This window comes from Xiphophorus hellerii, chromosome 2 (genome assembly GCF_003331165.1).
Source record: "Xiphophorus hellerii strain 12219 chromosome 2, Xiphophorus_hellerii-4.1, whole genome shotgun sequence".
NCBI classification, from domain to species: Eukaryota; Metazoa; Chordata; class Actinopteri; order Cyprinodontiformes; family Poeciliidae; genus Xiphophorus; species Xiphophorus hellerii.
Window position 1 is genome coordinate 14,184,992 of NC_045673.1, and position 21,384 is coordinate 14,206,375.

General features: G+C 37.1%; 2 protein-coding genes and 1 long non-coding RNA gene across 4 annotated transcripts in view; 2 read left to right on the forward strand and 1 right to left on the reverse strand.

Annotated features, from left to right (window-relative positions):
* On the forward strand, window positions 1-12,914 carry slc17a8 (solute carrier family 17 member 8). Its single transcript, XM_032551025.1, has 12 exons — window positions 1-492; window positions 1,989-2,244; window positions 3,527-3,645; window positions 5,379-5,493; window positions 6,381-6,468; window positions 7,121-7,207; window positions 8,660-8,802; window positions 8,874-9,023; window positions 9,356-9,488; window positions 9,698-9,808; window positions 10,082-10,209; window positions 10,951-12,914. The coding sequence occupies exons 1-12, from the start codon at window positions 395-397 to the stop codon at window positions 11,278-11,280; spliced, it is 1,758 nt and encodes a 585-aa protein (XP_032406916.1). The 5' UTR covers window positions 1-394; the 3' UTR covers window positions 11,281-12,914.
* On the reverse strand, window positions 10,974-18,142 carry LOC116711653 (uncharacterized). Its single transcript, XR_004337299.1, has 3 exons — window positions 17,992-18,142; window positions 13,898-14,032; window positions 10,974-11,067 (listed from the first exon to the last, which is right to left on the reverse strand). It is a non-coding gene; the product is annotated as an uncharacterized LOC116711653 (long non-coding RNA).
* The window catches only part of nr1h4 (nuclear receptor subfamily 1, group H, member 4), a 16,026-nt gene continuing 9,155 nt past the window's right edge, over window positions 14,514-21,384 (forward strand). Inside the window, exons 1-4 of one of the 2 annotated variants that reach the window (XM_032551038.1) lie at window positions 14,514-14,663; window positions 16,922-17,010; window positions 17,126-17,290; window positions 20,558-20,935. In XM_032551038.1, coding sequence (XP_032406929.1) covers window positions 17,194-17,290; window positions 20,558-20,935 — 475 coding nt within the window. In that variant the 5' untranslated portion in view covers window positions 14,514-14,663; window positions 16,922-17,010; window positions 17,126-17,193. Of the gene's footprint in view, window positions 14,664-16,921; window positions 17,011-17,125; window positions 17,291-18,592; window positions 18,795-20,557; window positions 20,936-21,384 lie in introns of those variants that run through there. The other variant, XM_032551048.1, reaches the window with a different exon arrangement.

Here is a 21,384-nt window from a genome sequence, read left to right on the forward strand (position 1 = left end):
ATTCTCTTCAGCTGCAGAGAAGAACGGTGCCACAATGTCTTGGGACTAAAACCTGGATTTCACACCTCTAGTTTGCTCTTCCTTTGTTCAAAATCACTCCTCAATGGATCTTTTAAGGACGCATACATTTCTGATTCTGTTGCGTTTAGGACATTGAGGTACACTTTTGACATCACACCCGTCCACTTTTCTCTTCTGCACGGATCCAAAAGTTGGAAAAGGCCTCACCATCACTTTGGGACTTTTAGCACCACAGGTGTCAATCCCAAGTGGTAAACGGTGAAGGAGGATGACAAGTGGCATCTAGTGGATACTTTTTTCTCGTTTTCTTTATAAGAACTTCTGAGCGACTAGGATTTTGTTTTGGGATAAAAGAAAAAAACCCACAGAAAATATGCCTTTTGATTTTGCAGGTTTGAAAAATCAGGTGCTAAAACCTGGGAAGGAGGAGGTCAAGAATACTGTGGGGGATTCTTTAGGAAAGCTGCAGAGGTGAGAGGGTTCATTTGTATGGAACTGTGTGGAAATTAAGCCTTATGGCTGCAAAAATGGTGCTGATGAGGATCAACCTTGGGGGTGAACACGTAACTTCTTCTATCATAAGAAATCCTGGCGATAAAGAAATATCTGATTCCATTCTTTGCAGAGCGATGCCAGTGATGTAATCACAGGTTTTATTTTTAGGCAGTAATGCATATTTTACATCTAATACATTTTTAACAGAAGAATGTGTCAGCGGTGGAGAAGCTTAGAAATGCATTTAGACGACTGTCTTTACTTTAGGAAATAAAGTGGAGGATTATTTAGACAAGACAACAAAAGTAGAATTACAGAAACACAGATATCAAAAAGAAAATAAAGGCAACATCATTATGGAAACAGAAGACATTTTTGTGATATAGAACAATGTGATGACAGACATGTTTAGTGTGGGTGTTGGCTTAGCATTTATTCAAGAAACAATTCTAATAATAATGTCATAAGAAGATAATGAAAAAAATAGAGATGTAAAACCTAACAGAATTACTACCAACACTTACATATTTATATTTGTAAAATTTATATTTGTAAGTAAAATATACATATTATGTATATTTCCACTACCACAAATAATAATAATACTAATAACAATAGCAATATTTATTTATTTGTTCTCAATTTATGATGATTATTATAATTATTAAGATTATTTTGTAATTTTTACTATACTTCTCCTAATTTCTGTCTGAAATATTAGATTCTAGACCTGGACGGAGTGACTTAATTTCAGCAAAAAGAGGCACAGCGGAGGCAAAAACATAGCAGTAAATAGAATACTGTAGAAATGTCCTTTATTGTCCCAGAATGTGAAATAAATTATGTGCAACAGCGGCAAAGTAACAGGCAATAACAGCAAATAGACTCACATAAAGATAGAATATACAATATATAAAACAGAATACAAAATATAATACTGTACACTAAGGGCAAAATTTCAACATAAATACAATGCAGTTATAAAAATGTGAAATGGAGATGATTAAATAAAAAAAATATACAAAACGCACATGTCTCTTTGAGCATTGAAAAGACATAATATTTACAATTAGTGCCAATAAAAAAACTCTGCAGCAAGAAAGTTGCAGATGTGAAAGAAATGTTACAATTAATCAAAGCTTATTCTTCCCTATCTTAAATTTGTGCAGGAGAAAAACTGTGCAAATTTCGGCAGCCCTCTGAACTGTGGAGGTGCCTCTGGTAGCTTGGTAATAGGAGATCTTTAGCTGGCTGGTGTGAACAGAGACAGGTTGATTCAGGTGGCAGAATGGATGCAAAGAATGAGAAACCTTAAAAAAATCTGATGACGGCAGATCACTGATCTTTATCCTTATCTTTCACCTCTGTTTGCTACTGATTTTTGCTAACACACTATATAAATCTATACAAATAACAGTGTGACATGAAAATGCAGCAAGGTGAACAGATTACCATTCCCTTTTACTCTTTAGGAAAATGGACGGTAGTAATGTTGAGGATGAGGAAAACATTGAACTGACAGAAGATGGACGGCCGGTGGCGTCAGCGCCACTTCCTGCCCCCCTGCTGGACTGCAGCTGCGGTGGTCTGCCCAAGCGCTACATCATTGCCATCCTCAGCGGCCTGGGCTTCTGCATCTCCTTTGGCATCCGATGCAACCTGGGCGTGGCCATTGTAGAGATGGTGAACAACAACACAGTCTATATTAACGGGACGCGAGTGATTCAGGTAGATTGAGACCTAACAAGAGAACTGAATACTGTTTTGTTTTTACTCTTTGGCATTGAAGGTTTTAAGATATACATGTCTCAGTGAATTGCACCTTGTAAAAGATGATTTACTTTTGTAATTTATTTTAAAAAATTTAACTTATGAGTGTGTCTATTTCAATAAATTAGATTACCACCAAAGAATTTATTTATTAAAGTAATTCAATTCCAGACATAAAACCCATATATTTAGTGGCATAACTTACGTGAAAGGCACCCTGGATTAGGCCCTGCTTCTGCTGGTGCTGCTGCCAAGCTCATTAAAAAGTAGAAAGCCAAATGAGATAAAATGGACGACATTTCTGCATGAAACATCTAAGGCAGTCTCAAGTGACTCCAATGCCTTATTGATCGCATGCAGAAAATCAACAAAACTCTTGCTGCTGTTTGTGTACATGAAATCAACATGTACACAATGCTAGACGACAAATCTAAAATTTGTTGTCTAGAAATCTAAAACTAAGAAATCAAAAATTTCTCCATCTGCAGTTAAGTTGAGTTTGGACTTAATAAAACACAGTGGACAGCAGATCTGCACTAGCAGATCACAGATTCTGGAAACTTCACACCAGACCAGCAGTTTCAACACTCTTCCTTACAGACTATGGGACCTTGATTTCCAAATAAAATGGCAAAATTATTTATGCCATCTGAAAGCAGGACCTTCAACTTAACTTTCCATTAAGCTTGTAGACAGCCAGTTTCTTTTACAAAGACTTTATGTGACTTACCCTCTTTGTGGATGGTCGCAATGACAATGTAGCCAATGTGTAATGAAACTAAAGTTTATGTTTTCATTAGCTATAAGGCCAAATCATCAAGATTAACAGAAATAACAATAACAACAATGATTCAATATATTCCGTAAATTTTTAGTAGTTTCAAGTGAGACATTCACTTCCCACAAAACATATTTTCAAGTAAAGAGGAAATGTAATAATTCTTTTTAGAAAACTTATTATTGAGTGTTCTTTTGTGCCTTGCATAGAGTCATCTTAAATTCAGCATACAATTAATTATAAAAAGAAGGGTTTTAAATCTTATTTTGATTTACGAAATATTGCTTTTGTTTCAAGGCACAGTCATAACACACAAAAGGTCAATGTTCACTTTTTTCATCATATATTCTGAAAGGAGTTCAGATCAGTTACCAACATGTGATAATCAAGGGAATCACTCTGTATTTTATTCCCCAGAATATTAACATTTTTGTCTCATTTGTTTTATTAATTCCATTTCAGAAAGCTCAGTTTAACTGGGATCCAGAGACCGTGGGGCTGATCCACGGGTCCTTCTTTTGGGGCTACATCGTCACTCAGATCCCAGGCGGATTCATCTCCAACAAGCTGTCTGCAAACAGGTTGGGGTGCTGTCAGTGTAGTTTGTGTTACTGGTATAGCAGTAAAGATGCATTTTTTCACAAGGATGAACTGGGTGTCACCCTGATTATTATCAAATAAGAAGCATTCAGTAAATAAGTAAGAGAACTAGAATTAGGGAGAGCTCTTCTTCTGCTCATGCGGTTTAAAGGGTTAAAACTGTTTGGCGCGGTGAGCATTACCGATGGAGCAGATAGCAATCCTGTAATAAAAGCTTCACAGGAAAAAAAGGACACGCCACTGACAGAGTTAATAATGAAAGATCCTGCTTCTGATTTCCTTCTGAAACAGCAGCAGCTGGAATATTACAAGTGTCACTTACACGCTGCTTTGGAAAAAAAACGGAGGACGGGGATTTTGGGTAAGAGGCAGCACGGCAGCACCGTGGTGGTGAAGCAGAAACTTGTGGGTTGAATGGGATGTCTTTTTATCTCATTCAGTGAATGACAGAGGCGTCAGATGTGTCAGGCTGCAAGGTTGACTGAGACACTTTGACAGACAGATTCAGAGATGTGGTGCTTTATTAGTCTACTGCCGCTTACAGACACACACACAGTGTTTGTCAAGCTTTCACCAGTTGCCGAAAGATTTGGTCAAAATCACAAATATAGGTGAAGCTCAATAAATTAGAAAATTATTGAAACAATCATTTATTCCAGTAATAAAATTGCAAATATCGATCAAATGCAGCATATTAAATTTTGAATGTCTTTTTCTAGTTGATTACAGCTAGATGAAACATGTTTCTATTTATGTTACATAGGGCTAAAACAAAAGGATTTTTGATACAGAAATGTAATGGCAATATTATATCCTGCACAATCCTAGGGACAACATCTGACTTGCTGACTAGACACTTGTCAAACTAAGGCAATCTGAAGAAAAGATAGCTGAAGCCAATCTCCTGGAAATGCCTCTGGATTCTGGCATGACTTTTAATGTACTGAACCCAGATATTGTCTATGCCATACAAATATCCACAAAACTTTAGAACTTGGGTGATATGCTGTACTTTACTGTTTTTGAAAAAAATAGATTTATATTACTGATAAAGCACAGGTAAAGGCCAGGGATGTCTCATTCAGACTAAAAATCTTTTCTAAAGGAAGAAAAATAATAAAAAGCAAACACAGACATAAAAGTAGTAATAAGTCTAATATAACTTGATATTAATCAGAACATTTACAAAAGAAAAAAAAATATCTTATTTACAAACTGACTAAGAGTGGCCTTAAATACATTAAAGGGGACAATTTCTTTCAGCTTTAAGTCTTTCTGCAGTTGATTCCAGTCTGAGGGAGCAGCAAACTGGAAAGCAATTTTTTTTTTTGCAAAGATCAGTGCAAACCCAACAATTAATAAAATCAAATCACCTGAGCGCAGAAAATAAACACCTGAAAATATTCTAACAATAAGGGACAAGAGATGCAGTTCCCATGCAGTCAAACAGAGGTACTAAATCTGTGATGAAATGATACATTTTGATAAACAAGATTTAACTTTGAAACAAGAACCTAGCTTCAGCTTCATCTTTTTTACAAGCTGTTGAAGGTAGAGAACAAAGCCCGGGGAATAATCAATTATCATACCTAAATATTTAAAAAAAGGGCCAGTGAAGGTTTATTTCACCTCAAGCATTTCCATTGAAACACATAAGCTATTCTGATGGGGTCTGGCTGTACTGATTCATTGAGGACCCTTGTTTTCTTCACAGGGTTTTTGGGGCTGCCATTTTTCTAACATCAGTGCTGAACATGTTCATCCCATCAGCTGCCAGGGTGCACTACGGCTGTGTTATGTTTGTACGCATCTTGCAGGGGTTAGTGGAGGTAAGGAAAGAAAATTGTCTAATAGACAATAAACAATTTTTATTTTCTATTAGCTATTAGATAATAGCTAATAGAAAATTAGCAAATTAACTTAGGTGCCTAGAGCAAGAGAGAGATGAATGATAAGGCAGGTCACCCTCTACCAAGCACTGATTAAGCGTGAAGCAGGAAAAATAATCCTAGATTTGTTTTGGGGAGACACATCATCATTCCTTATACACCTTAGCGATGGGTGTTTTTTATTTTCTTGTTTCAGGTGCTCTAACGTATGCTATTCTTTCACGGACCAAATCCATAGCTGCATAGCTGTTTCTGTGGTCCCTCTGAGGTTTACAGAACCACAGAAGTAGAATGTCAAGATAACATTTGTGTACCTAAATATTATTTTATCGGGCAAATCAAATCAGATTTTATTTAGGGCCAACTTACATCAACATGAAAAGATGTACAAGTAAAACCTACATCTGTTAATAAGTAGTTTTATCTATATTTTCTGCCATAACAGGACCATAGAGGTCATTTATGATCTTGATGTGCCTCGAAGTGAAAATGAGTTGGACACACTGGCTCTAGGACGTTGGAGGGGAATCATCTGATTGTCAAACGTTGGATTCATTAAGAGCAACGTGACAGAAAAATACCAGAAAAGTTGGAAACATGAGATAGAATAACCAAGGAATTCCAAAGTAGGAGCGCTAGACGTTTTACACCATCCTCAACTTTTATATCCAATCTTTGTCTTTATTTACGCTTTTGTTCATCTATTGAAAGAATGATCATCTACTAATAGTTGTGCTTTCCCCCCAAAAAATCTGTCTAAGACTTAAAAACCTGTCTCCTTTGCATCCCCAAGTCAGTCTTTGATCTTTGTCATTCTGCACCCTTAGGGGGTCACCTACCCAGCCTGTCACGGGATGTGGTCCAAGTGGGCTCCGCCTCTCGAACGTAGTCGCCTGGCGACCACATCATTCTGCGGTGAGTCACGTCTCTCCTTTCGTTAATCTAACAAACAGCAGCTCTGAGTATTTTTTACCATTCCAAACATCTTTGATGCAACCTCCTCACAAGTCACAGGGAGTATGGCAAGTAAATGGACATGAGTGAGCTTGCTTTGCTTTGCAGACGCTGACGCTTGCTGCCTCTGTTGAAATTTGAATAACAGTGTCGCACTTTAAATTGGTACCATGACAACCGTGCATCAAAACCCTCTTGACATTGTCTGTAAATGAACACAGCTCACCTGTGTAAACTGAAGGAGCTTCCTTGTCCATTCATCTAAATGAAGTGTCACACTGCTTAATGTCCAAAAACCCTCTCAGCGTTGCTGCTCTATAGAAATCAGCCGTGCTCATGAAGGCGTCAGACTGCAGAAAACAGGCTAAAACACCCTCTCAGTAAGGGCAGCACTAATGGCTCATTTTGACGGTGTTTGCTCAATGACTCTAATGCATGTCTTTGATTTGACTACGGTCATTAAGACACATTTGAACTCCCCGTTGTTGGTGTCTTGTATTGTAGTCCTGCAAAATAACAAACAAACCAAAAAAAAGCATAACCAAGGGAAAACATGTTTTATGATGACTATCACTGAGATGTGATGACTGACAGTGATGTTTGATATCATCAGGTTCCTACGCCGGAGCGGTAATCGCCATGCCTTTAGCTGGAATTCTGGTGCAGTATGTCGGCTGGTCTTCAGTCTTCTATCTTTACGGTGAGGAACAACAAAACAGACACAAAATTCCCACAACCAACATCATTTACACATTTTAAGTTGTAGTAAAACAAGTTAAAAAAAAAAAATTTCGGTCTAATTTTAGTAAAAATATTATTGCCACATTTTCAGTTCAGAAACATTTTCCGTGAACAGCATGTGTGGTGGGAGACCAACACAGCACACCATGCTAACCACCCTATCCAATGGTCGTACAGTGGTGGCGGCAGTATCATGCTTTGGGACGGGATTTTCTTCAGCAAGTCCCTCTAGGAACAAGCATGTTAGATAATGGATGGATTGATATTAACACAATTTCAGTTATGGACTTCTGTTGTAGCCCTGTACAAGTATTAATTAGATGCAAAGCATTGGTTTGAAACAAAAGTCTGAAGGCAATTTGCAAAACAAACAAATCCAGTTTATATAAGTAAATTTATAGCTAATTCAGTCCAGAAATCAGATTCAAAGTCGGTAACATACACATATGGATCCTATTTATAAAACAATGCCATTAAATTTGGATTATTATACCAATTCTTGAAAAGTCTTTACTTTTCAAGAATTGCACATTGAATGAAGTCACTGACTTGACTCTCTTAAAGCAAAGCAGTCACTGGAGAGTAGAGCACCACTTTAACAGGACTAAACCTTCAGCAGTGAGAGGAGTAGTCTGCTGTGTCCAAGCTGGTGGTTAAATACTTTTGTGTCTTTTGCTTTGTGTCTAATAATTTAAATAATTTATCAATGCCAAAAAAACAAAGCTGTCTAGGCTGGTGTAATGTTTGGTTTCTAAGTTTAATAGCCTCATTAGAAAATACACTAGGTCCTGTTTAGTAGGAAGGAAAATATACAGTTTAATTTCATGTAAGGTCCTTTTCATAATCTGTGTGCGACACGTTGCTCCCTGCTAGTTGTACTCTGTCTGGTTTTGCACCTCGGTTTTATCTAAAACGCTTCGAGGTTTGATTAAAATGATTAACACTCACACGAAAGCCGTACCTTCGCCAACGTATTTTAATAAAAAGCCACTCTGATTTCACCGTGATACGGTCTCATGATTTATTGATGTAAATTAGCATTTTCCTGTCCTACCTCTGTGACTCATGCTGGGACTATTTTTAATAACGGAAGATTCCTGTGATCCAGAGACGGTGTGTGCTGGGGTTTAATTAATTTGTCCTACGCTCACTCATTCATACCCTTACAAAAAAATCCCATGAAAATCACATGTGAAAGTCACATGTGGTTCACACAAATGTTTACATGTGAAAGATGTGAATCACATGTATTCGTGTGAATTTTGGAACGTTTCGTGGTAAAATCACATGTGGAACATGGGAATCACATGTGATTTTCATGGGAATTTTTTTGTAAGGGTAATATTACTTTTATAAAAAGCACTGCAAATAACCACAGTGTGAACGTAATCTGCTCTTGTCTCGTTTGAAGGCGTGTTTGGGATCCTGTGGTATATCCTATGGCTCCTCCTGGCTTATGGGAGTCCTGCTCAACATCCCACAATCACACAGGAGGAGAAGATGTACATCGAGGCTGCCATCGGCGAAACAGCCAACCAACTGAGTGCTACAGAGGTGTGCATATTTAATAAACTCTGGATTTCAGGCTATGTTTTAAACCGACTCACACGCTTGACCTTCAACAGAAATTCAAGACCCCATGGCGTCGTTTCTTTACCTCCATGCCGGTCTATGCTATCATTGTGGCAAACTTCTGCCGCAGCTGGACCTTCTACCTGCTCCTTATCAGCCAGCCGGCATACTTCGAGGAAGTGTTTGGCTTCCCCATCAGCAAGGTTAGCCTCGTTGACAGAGTTATCAGCTCTAAGAGTAAAAACTGATCCTATAATTGCATCAAGAAGTATTAAAACCATTTTGAAAATTAGGTTATATGTAATTTTCCACACTTTTCTCCAATTTCCTCTTTCCTAACTGTTTGAGAAAATGTTGCTGTCTTCGTTTTTCGAATTAACCTTTGCATCCTAAAAGATCCCTCTTAGGATGCAAGAAATGTATCAGACTCAGCACTTAGTATCACCTAAATAAACATAAATGATTTATGTAAGTATGGGTGTTTTTAATCTGTTATTAGTTATTTAATGTGTTACTTCTTATTTAATGTGTACAGGTGGGGATCTTGTCCGCCGTTCCCCATATGGTGATGACAATCATCGTCCCTATCGGAGGGCAATTGGCGGATTTCTTACGAAGTAAAAAAATTATGTCAACAACAAATGTGAGGAAACTCATGAACTGTGGAGGTACGCTGATGCAACCATTCCTCAAATATTATTGATTTAATACAAACCACTGAGGACCACTAAGATCTGCCGATTACACAGAAAAGTTCTTATTTGGAAATTAAACTTACCTTTAAAGAATCCCTTCCAAATTATCCACATTCTCTGGTCAGTATTCAGTTTGAAAGTTTATTAATTCATTTCTCTGCAATTTTTGTTTTTTATTTCAGGATTTGGTATGGAGGCCACTCTTCTGCTGGTTGTAGGATTTTCTCACACGCGAGGAGTCGCCATTTCCTTCCTTGTGCTGGCTGTAGGCTTCAGTGGATTTGCCATTTCAGGTTCTTAAGACCTCAAATCTGACTTTATTCAAAAACTGTTTGGAACAGGGCAAAAATATGCAGTGAACAGGATTTGCACGAGAACCTTTTTTCTGCTATTTTTAGTAATAATTTAAGTCTGGAGAACCACCAGTTTCCCTTTGTCACAGTATGAAGCAGTGAGGCTTTTGGTGTGGGGTTCTCTAGGAAACCAACAAATTCAAGTGTGGATGTAGATCTGTTTTCCTGTCTTTGTGTTAATTTCACTTAAAGGTATTTATGCTGTGTTTTCAGGTTTTAATGTCAACCATTTGGATATTGCTCCTCGTTATGCCAGCATCTTGATGGGCATTTCCAATGGAGTTGGAACGCTGTCTGGAATGGTGTGCCCCCTTATTGTTGGAGCTTTGACTAAAAACAAGGTAAAAAAATCTCTAGATAATGCAGTCCTGTGAAAAAGTATTCAGTCCCTTACAGATGACTTCTGTTTTTGTCATACTTAAATCTTTTACATTATTTAAGTAATTAATATCAGACAAAAATAAATTGACTTCACAAAAACTTCATTTTGGTTATTTGGAGCCATGCTGGCATACTTTATGAGAAAATTCAAGTGTGTTTGCGTTGTGTAAAAGTTAAGAATCTCTTTGTGATTAATTTAAAAATAATTAAAAACAATTTAAAATACTGACTCTCTCTATTGCGGGAAGTTAGCAAGTCTGTCAAATAAGAGGGCAGTAGAAACTGTGAAAGGAAAAGGAAAGTTTAAAAAAATAATTAGTGGTTAATTTATTATAAACTGTTCAATATTTTTTATTCAGACATCACATTTGGCAACATATTTTGCAGTTTTAAAGTAATATACATGATTTGTCTAAAATACCAGATGAATTTCTTGCTTGGGCCCCATGTAAGTTTTATATTATGAAATAGCCACAAAATGTCCTAGAAATTGATGTTTGTGGATTTATTTTGTACCATTTATTTGATCAATCCCTATATTGTCTCTGTGTAACCTAACAACTATCCTAAGCTTGTATTTATAATTTAACGCTACTGTTACATTTATTGCAATTGTTACATGCAACTTGTGAATTTATAGCCTAATCTCAGTATTTCATCTCTGAGAGATCAGTGAATCTACCTCTTCCGTCTTCCCACAGACTCGTTTGGAGTGGCAGCATGTCTTCATTATTGCCTCCATGGTGCATTACACAGGAGTCATCTTCTATGCCATCTTTGCGTCAGGGGAGCAGCAGGACTGGGCCAACCCCGAGAGCCTGAGTGAGGATAAATGCGGCATTATCGATGAGGATGAGCTGGCGGAGGAGTCAGAACTTTCCAACGACGGTGGCCTGGCTTCCAAAAAGAGCTACGGAACCACAGACAATTCATACGGTCAAAAACAGGGATGGAAAAAGAAGAGAGGGGTCACCATGGAGGGGGAGGAGGAACACTGTGGTAACGGGGACTACAATGATGGGTACCAGTGAGACATCATGCGGATTACAATTAGAGGACTTCCAGAACACGCGGATGAAACTGAAGGTCTGATTTCACACCGGAGGAGGAGGAGTACAAGGGAAACAACAGGAGCTGCAGCATCAAAAGCACCCCAAGATAGTCTTTTTCAGCTTTCAGTGAAGAATGTACAATACTGTACAATTGTTTCAGACCTTCTGTAATTTCTGAATACTTTGTTTCCAGAAAGCCAGGCAATATGCTAGTTGACAACAACCACAGAACAAGAGATTATCACTTGCTACTCTACTAACAATCACAGTCTGGCTCCTTGGAAGCAAAACATAAAGAAATGAGGGTTGACTTATGTTTTGCACAGTACTTTGGTTACCTGATTTGTACCAAAATGTGAAAAAAAGCAAATATTTGACATTATTTTAAATTAGAGAGCCACTGGAAAGACAGAATGTGTCTACCACAAAAACTGCAACTAAGTTACATATTTTACATCTGTTTTGTACAATCCAGCACCACACTGAAAAACAACACATATATGAGCAACACATATCAACTTCCAAACCAATCTTTTCTTTTCCTGCAGGTGACGCTGATTGGAGTTTATGTTAATCCATGTGGACAGTCCATGAGATGTTTTGTGTCAGCTATGCAACCTGAAAAAACCTGGAGGAATGTAAAGATTAGACCTCAGTAGACCACACTCTTTATGGTGTCAGTCTTATTAGGGTTTCCAGTGTATATCTGCTGTTGCTGAATGGTTGCACTGAGTTACTGCTTTGCTTCTTTGAGCAGGTTTTAGTTCACCATACGCTTGGAAATAATCTTTAAATCAATTATTATTTACAGAGCTTTGGGCTCCATCTTTTAATTCGACAAAATGAATGTTGAATGTTTTTTTTTTCTTTCCCTTTTTGTCTACATGGAGATCCAGTTAGAAACATAAAGTATTTTGCTATAATCACGAAAGAATGTGTAAAATGCTCAACAAAGAAAATGTGCTGTAAGTTTTAACTTTATAGGCTTGATTTGCACACAAACACATCTGGTGTAAAAACAAATAACTGCATTATTGAAGATTATTGATATGGTTTATGGATTACACCATGAAAGGCTTTTAAGGCTCTGGATTAAGAGATAATGTTTATGTGAATGATGAACATGTTTTTTCCTTTGTGAAATCACGGAAACTTAAAAAAGACTTTATAAAATGACTAATTGCTTGGTTATTGAAATGGAAACTGAATTGAAAGTTTACCTATTAATCAATATATTCAGTTATAATTCATTGAATTGCAGGATGGCATTCGCTGCCCTTTGCATATTGTTCTCCACCTCCACACAGGACTCTTAGAATAAAAGCCTTAAATATCCTCAAAGAACCCGCAGCAAGCTCTTGCTACTGTTATTATTAAAGTGCCTATGTAATCATAAAGAGGCTGCATAAGAGTATTTTTCATGGGATGTGTGTAAGGAGGTAATATTTACTCTCTAAGAAAACAGCAAAGCCAGGCTGAGGTTTTCCAGAGTGAAGGCAGAAAAGAAGCAAGATTTCGTAAATGATGTTTTTCAGACGGGAGGGTCTTTAAAAAACAGGAGAAAACGTAAAGGCTGATGTTGGATGAAACTCTGCAACATGACAAAAAAAAAAGAAAGTCCACCAAGGATTAAAAAAATGGAAAGTCCTGTGGAGAGTTAAAGATCAAATCCTAAAATATGTGGGATCTTGTGTGAGATCTTGAATCAATCTGAGAGAAACTGAAACATCTTACAGCTGAAAGCAAAGAGTGAGGTAAACATACTTCAGACCAAAGTCAGAGACAGGTAGAAATCTTACAACAAGCATCTCACTAAAGGTACTTTGGACAAAAAAAAGGAAAGCTTGGCTATTAGTCACTTGTTCCTCAGGTTTAAAAACACAATTTTGATTTTGTAAAACAAAGTTGTTTTTTATATGGTTTTTACTTATAATTATCCACTTTCTTCTCCAGAGAGAAAAAAAATTAGACACCAAATTGTGAAAATTTTCTAATAAGAAATTCATAATTTAATTGGCATGAAGTTTGGATCTAATGATAAACAGTTGGATACAATAAATCTCTGAATAGAAGCAAATGTTAAAATCAAATAAAACAACTCGTGACTGGTGTTTCTTTAAATTATTAAGACGTGCTCTCAATTAATGATTGTTTATGTAAAGATGGTTAAAAAAAATTTAAACACGGCTGTTTCCAGTCACACTATAAACATCCTCAGTGTTATCTATCCTTGTGCGCCTGCTTCATAATTACTAGACAGATTCTTGATTTCTACTTTTAGCTTCTTCTGTTCAAGACATTTCAGCCTGAAAAACTCTTTAAATAAGCTTTGTGTGATTTGGCTTGGGAAAGCCTGATGATTACACCCTTTCACTTTGTGATAAGAAATTTCAAGGTTATGGACTTTGTTACCTGTTGTCCTTGTAGTGCTGCAGTGTTGTACTTTCCAGTAACAACAATGCACTCAGCTTGGGATCAGAGAGAAAACCAGTCAAAGGGAGAAAAAGCAACTAAAATCTGTAGGTTTCCTCAAACTCAGCTGTGTAAATGTGAATTAGACATGGGTTTGTTTGCATTGTGTTATTTCATTCCTTACATGCTGTTAAATCCAGAGCAGATAGTCCACAAACAGCAGCCAATGGCAAAGGTTCTGTTTATTTCAGGGAGACCGTCTATTGACTCAGAAGGGCCTCTTCAGATGGAGCAACAGCTCATCAATGATTAAGCCGTCCTGTTTTAGGAAAAAAAAAAGAAATAAAAGTCAAAAGGGAATTTATTTACAGGTTTATTTCTTATTAAAATGTAAAAAGATAAAAAAAGGCAGAGACCCATAATCTCTGACAGTGCCCACCCCCCAAAAATATCCCAAACCAATCTATTGACTGTCACTTTGCATGATGAAACGGCTTGGATAAGTTCAAGGACGCACTCAGCTTCAGAGATTTTCCATGACAAGATAAATTTTAAAAAACCCAAATATAAATGAAAAAAAGCAGGAATATCCCTTTTTGTTTCACTTTATTGAAAATATTCCAGACTGCACATCCACTCAGCTTACTAATGATCCCAGCAGTAGTTTGAGTCGTGCTAATGATGTGTATGATGTTTGTGTGTGAGAGTGGGAATTCATGAGGAGGCCTGTTGACGTGTTCTGATAAAAAGCACTGGGGGAGTGGGATGACATGGACAGGAACGGACAGTTTAATTAATAACCACCACCCATTTCTCTCTCTCTGACCTCAACTGGTCGCACATCCTCTCACTGGAGTCGGACACAAACAACTTAACGTTTGAATATTGATGGAGCTGTAGCGCACGCGAAGACGGAAGGAAAGTTTTCCACATCAGTTGGGCAGGAGAAGGTAAGAACTGCCAGACGAAGGATGAGCAAAGGGTTGGGAATGTATGTACTGTCATGGAAAAAAGACAATACTGTACAACTGTACCGACAGTCACAGGAAATACTAAATACAACCTATAATTCACCAGTTTTTAGAATCAACTTTATCACCTCAATAACTTCAGTTTTTTTTTGTGACGTTACAAATTTCTGACATTGCGAAGAGATTTGCTTCGCTTTTGTTTACAACATTAAGTTTCTTATCCCAGGCAATAATTACTATGTAGACTTGATTGAAGTTGCTGCACGTCATTATAGTTTGAGATCTGGGCTTTGGATAGGCCATTGCAACACATTATTATCTTTTCTTACACCATTGGCTTGCGGATTTGCAGCAATGTTTGAGATCATTGTCTTTAATCCAGTTTGAGACAAACTCTAGATATTGGAAAAAACCCATCAAACTTACATCAGATACATTTTCACCTACACTGAATGAGTGCAAGCTCCTCCCAGGTCCAGTGGCTGCTAAACAAGCCAAATCACCACTCCTCCACCACCATGCTTGACAATCGATTTGAGATTTATGTTGCTCTTCTGGAACTGCTCCTGATCACAAAAGAGGAAGTTGACAGACTTAGCTAAATGGTTTGATATAAATAACTCAAGACTAAATATGATGAATGATTTTTAAAATGAGATACTGCTTATAACCAGATTTATAGTTGATTTATTCTTTTGGAAGTTTTACGTGTACAATGCAAAAAGTAAAATAACTACAATATTATGTAACTATTGTAGTTCATCAAAACAAATACAATCTTAGAAACTGTAATTTTAATTTGAAACCATATTGAGATAATTAGCTAGACATTAAATCCAGAAAGAAATATACATTCTAATTTTTTTGTCCAAATCGCCGTGCTCTATTTTCAAGTATTACAAACTCTGAACTTGGAGGAAACTACATGAAAGGAAAGAATGTTATATAGGTAAATGTGTGGACTAGATCATGTGAAATGAAGAAATTATAACCAGCTGGTAAACAGATATAAATCAATCATTGTAGTCTTTGAAACATAAGTTGTCCCTATTTCGTTAATTTTTTTCGTATACATCTGTGCAGGTTTTTTTTCTTTTTAACTGTTTTGTTTTTGTTTGAAAGAAAAATGAAAAATTGTTCGAAAGAAAAATGAAAAATATGCATCTCTGTCAGTGACTGAAAGCAAGTGTAGGTGTAATGAGCTTCTCCCTGGACTTTTCAGTAAATAACTAGCGTAATCACAATGAGCAATAATTTCTGCTTGTTTGTTTTTCTTGCACAAAAACAAAAAATGAAATATCATGCACCGTACCATATATCATTAAGCTTAAACAGCTCTTCTTTGTCCATCTATCCATTCTGATGCAACTTTGCAAGTAAAGGTGGTGCTGCAATATTTCTTTAGATAGAATCATCGTTCTCCCGACAACTAAAACAAGCTGTTCTTGTTCAATCACTTCTTAATTGTTCGGTTATTCTAAGTGATATACCTGTAGCATTTCTATTGATTACTTAGAAATGCTAAGTAATCATTACTTAGCTTTGATATAATTCAGTCTAAAACATGCAGACAAGTTATATTTATGTGATTTATTGTTTCTGTTGCTCAGGCAGTAATCATGTATAAATGTGGATGATGAACTTGATCATCACAGCTAATTTCCAATTTAACAAAGTTGTAATTTCCTACATGTCCAAGTTGATGTGAATTGTGCTCTATGTTTGGAAACATTAAAGCTGAACAAAGAACACAAAAGTCAAAGAAAACTGTGATAGTGTTGCACTGTATCTGTTTTTGTACCCGTTATTATCTATTGATGCCTGTATCTCATTTGGTTGGTTTCATTGTGCAGTATTTCTTATTTTTCAAAAGGTATTCTCCTGCTTAAGTCTTATTGGTGTAGTACTGATATTTCCCATGACTACATTAACTGTGGCTGTACATTTAGTTCTCATGTGGGACGGAGGTTATTGAATCCATGTGGGCTGCTTTTTCATCTCGAGGGAAATTACATTGACTTAATTAAAACAATGTAGCAGAGCCGTCGATAAAGTCCAACGCGACCATTTTGTTACTTTGCATGAAGAATAAATTGAAGAACTTCTTAATTCTCTTACAATACTTCTCAGTTTTACCTAATTTATGCAAAGCTTTAAAATGCATCCTGAAAGCAGCATGTGCAATAAGTGAAAAGACAGAAATAATTGTCTCGTTTACATGATTTGCTCTTCTCAAGGCTTTGTAGTGACCTGACCTTCATCCTCGTTCCTCCTGTTCAGAGCTACTAAACATCTCATCCCTAAACATCTCACCTAGACCCGTCAGGTGTGTTGATGATTTATTGCACTGTAAAAATGGCCGGGATCCAAATGGTTCACTGAACATTTGTTCAAAAATGCTTCAGCAAGGTGCTAAAATAACATTTTAAATCTTTGTGCAGGAGCAAACATGAGACATATTGCAACCCCTGTCTGGGACTTTGAAGTCGACCACAGAAAACCTTCCTGAATGAATGAGTGGGAGGGCCCCGAGATCAATGTGGTGGGACCACTGCAAATCCCATCCAGCGATGAGTTCTCCATCTCTGAGAGCGCCCACTTCTTCGGTAAGTAGATGGCAGGAACCATACAGATATAAAAAATAAAATAAATAGAAAATCTCACACAGTAGAAAACTGAAAATCAATTTTAACGTCAAAAACAGAGAAAGTGGAAGTGACAGCAGGGTGAGAGTTTGGTATGATGCAAGAACAAGGGTAGGTGTGCTCACACTTCCTATCATGAAACAGAAAATCTGCTGCAACACAGACTAATGTCATGAAGAAAATTCTCTAACTGACAGCAGCTCTCAAAAGTTAATCAGGTAAAAATGTGGATATAAATGTGGATACCTTGTTAAAATACCAGGGTTTGGTGACGAGAAAATTTTGATAATATTAGGCCACTCTACCTGATTTCCCCACATTTGATGAATGATGGGTTTATTGGCGACTGAACGCTGAAAATAAATCAAAAGATCCTTCAACAAGGTTTTCGCTCAAGGGTGTGCAAATTTATGCAACCATGTTATCACACCTTTTGCCTTTATTTCTTCTCCTCCTAATAGACCTACTTGATTTGAAAGAAACAGGCAACGACATTCCATGTACAATGTTAGTGTTTTCTTATCTTAACAATAGCACTGAGTTGAAAACATGAATAAATCTCAGCTTTAACATTCTAAATAGATTTACCAACAACACACCTATTTATTTCAGTCTATATTGTTAAATTGTTTAACAATGGATACGAAGAGTGCTACCATTACCTCCTGATCCGAAGATACTTTGCTTAGGTCATATCCATAAACCTGAAGTAAAATCAATACCATCCCAGCTTAAAATTCCTCTGAGACAATCAGAAAGTTCATTTGTAGTATCAGTTGTAGGTAAATCTAAGTCTTATCTACACAACTGTGAACAGAGGGTAATATTTATTCCAGGAAAAGCCGTGTTACACAAACTTCTGAGCACACCCTTTACACAATAAACCAGCAGAGCGCCTTAAGACTAAAACCTAAAGGCGCTGAAGGGCGGTTCTGCCTACAGCAATAACAGTATATGACTTTCTGTACAAGGACAGGTCAGTAAGAAGAAATTAACAATCCTCCCATCTTCTTTTGTTCTTATTTAGTCAAATTCAGCAGATCTGACAAATAGTTTCTCACACGACACAGCAACATGGCAAATATTTTGGGATTCTTCACCTGTCCAAGTGTATAAGTGACCCTGCAGATATACAGCCATCATACAGTAGCAGTCAGTTTGCACCCAAACTCCTGAATCAACCAGCTACCTGTAATGATGTGAAGACATCTTAACTGGGTGGTTAATGAATAGCTCCAGCAACCTTTGCTCCCCCTCAGCATTTCTCAACCAGGCAGCAAGATGTTTTCACATCTTTAGCAAGGTGTCAGATCGACAAGTATGAGTAGGAGATGATTTTTCTGTTAAAACTCAAGAAAAAGGCCGAACTACAAACCAGCACTGGGGAGGTGGGAGAGTAAAGACTCAGAATAGTCTGCGTCTGGTCACATGGAGACGGCCATGGTCCAGACTCAGACATCCAGAGGTTTGTGATTCATCCTTCTCAACAAATATCATGTGAGGAAAGGTCTTAGTTCTGCTGATTTTCTGAAGCTGTTTCTCTGTGTTGAATAAGTTTCCCTGGAAGTTAATTCATTATGAATTAATATCCTTATGAGCAAATTAGTGTCAGCTTGTTTGGTGTAATGTTACTGTATTGCCTGTCTGAAAGACACAGTGTACTGTGAGCGGGTTGTTAATCATTTGTGGCTTTATGGTATTTTGTGTGTTTCCTTAGAATTGCACAAAAATCCGTGAGGGACGGCGGAGTCCCTGCTCGAAATTCCGTGAAAGAGGTGTACCTTGTGCCAGAAGCCCATTAAAATGCTGTCTACATCGTTTTAAACTGTGTGATTGTGAGTGTGAGTGGGAATAAAAATAGCAGTAGGTATTTTGTTCCATATAACACAGTAGGAGTGTAACAGGTAAATCTTTTATGGATGCAAACTCGACTAAAAACCCACCTGTTTAGGATTGCATTTGAAACGTAATCAATTACAAATTTATTGATGGAACCTGACTTAATGTCGTGTTTTGATTGTTGATTCTATGTTGCATTGTGTTTCTGTGTTTGATATGATGTAAAGCACTTTGAAATGCCTTGCTGCTGAAATGTGCTATACAAATAAAATTTGATTGATTGATTGATTGATTGCTTGTTACCTGGACAGCAAGTCTGATGGATTTTACTGGGACAAGGTTCTTCAGGTTGTGATTTTAACATTGTCAGTTGCAATTACACCGTAGTTATCAGTTAAACTATAGTGTTTTAGTTAAACTGTTAGTTTTAGCATTTCCTGTTTCATTGTCAGAATCGGTTGGATTATTTTGAGTTGTTCTACTTAAAAAGTTTTTTTTGTTATTTAATTCAAGCTTATGAGGACTCCATGTTCTGTCATCTAATTTTTATGCACAAATCCCCGCGGTCATGATAAAGATTTATAAGATACTCATGTTTTATTACATTCTGGCTGAAGTAGTTTTGTTTTCTTACATTTGGTTGTACGTTTTTATTTTTGGAGTCATACCACAGAGAAATATCGTCTAAACTGACTATAAGCAGTTCATTGTTTATGTCCCAGTATTCAACTTCCATTGACACTTAAACTCCACATTTATATTTAATGTTATGGTCTCTACCATTAAAGCTGATGTAAAAATTATCTCCATAACTAGCCTAAGGACTACATTTGATTCATCTCACAATGATGGATGCACTGATGATTTACTGTCTAAGCTGAGAAAAAAAAGATATTTTAAAACCCTGTTTATGACATTCAGACTATAAACCGCCTTTTTCACATCGACCAACAAAAAAAAATGCTTCCAAGCCTAGGATGAAATGTCAGGGTGTTTTTTTTTTTCATTTTGTTGTATAATGGTAAGTGATAAATTATGCGGAAATAAAAGCATGCATAATAATTAACTAAAACAAATTGATTTTAATGAACTGAGATATAACCTGTTGCCAACTTTTGTCAGAATGGAAAAATGTTGGTAGTTTGATCCCAGTTTATTCATGTGTCATTTTGGGGGGGAAAAAAATTGTACATTTCCCATGATGCGCTAGTCATGCTGTCTATTTATGCATTGTGTTAAAAATAAAATGAGTCATATCCATAATAAGAATGACCAAGTGAAGATGTTGATGCAAAACTGAGCAGAGTGATTAATTTATTGTTGTTCTGGACCACAATATGTAATCACCATTGAGCTTTTCTCTAAAACCTTTCTTCTTTTATTCATTAGACATACTGGCAGATCAAGGCAGTCCTCTTCTGCAGGACCCTGACATCCTACCATTCACCACTTACCCCAGTATGCAGTATCCATCCCTGGAGCCAAACATGTCCGCCACTCCATACTACTCCTCTCAGAACTATTACCCTCCATTCAGTGGAGACGAATGGTACTCACACATGGGCTTATACGAACTGAGGAAAGGACCCCTGGAGGGCAGCTATGGGACTGAAATGGACGAGGCCTCTTCTGTTGTGCCGGCTGTTTGCAAGAGGAACCGGCACCTGAATCAACCTGGAAGGATCAAGGGGGAGGAACTGTGTGTGGTCTGCGGAGACAAGGCCTCTGGATACCACTACAACGCTCTCACCTGTGAAGGATGTAAAGGTGTGTGGAGTTTCCATAGGAGATACAGCACTGTGGGAAAGTCTTGCGTTATCCTTTATCCCTGTGTAGTTTAACAAGAGGTCCTCGTTTTGTTTTAAAGGCTGAGGTAGAAAGATATTTAAACATTATTCTTTGAATTCTTTAAGATTGGCTGAAGAGGGTCAGTGAACAACAAATTTATAGTCTTGCCACAGATTCTCAATTGGGTTCAGAGCTGAACTTTAACCTTTCTAAGACATGAATATGCTTCAGCCAATACATTTTCCCCAAGCACCATAAAATATTATTTTGTAAAGTGTATAAAATTCACATACATCTTCACTGCATAAATAAGGAGGTGGTTTAATTATGCCTCTAACATTAAAACTTTCAAGTCTGAATTTGGAAAAAATTAACAGATTCTGAGAGTTGTTGCAAATAATACCTACATTTCTTTGAGTACCACTTAT

Excerpts from the sequence above, each read along its gene's own strand:
- slc17a8 (XM_032551025.1), top strand. The coding sequence starts at position 395 with ATGCCTTTTGATTTTGCAGGTTTGAAAAATCAGGTGCTAAAACCTGGG. Across the intron at positions 2,245-3,526 it reads ACGGGACGCGAGTGATTCAG|AAAGCTCAGTTTAACTGGGA; the intron begins GTAGATTGAGAC and ends ATTCCATTTCAG. Across the intron at positions 9,489-9,697 it reads GAAACTCATGAACTGTGGAG|GATTTGGTATGGAGGCCACT; the intron begins GTACGCTGATGC and ends TTTTTATTTCAG.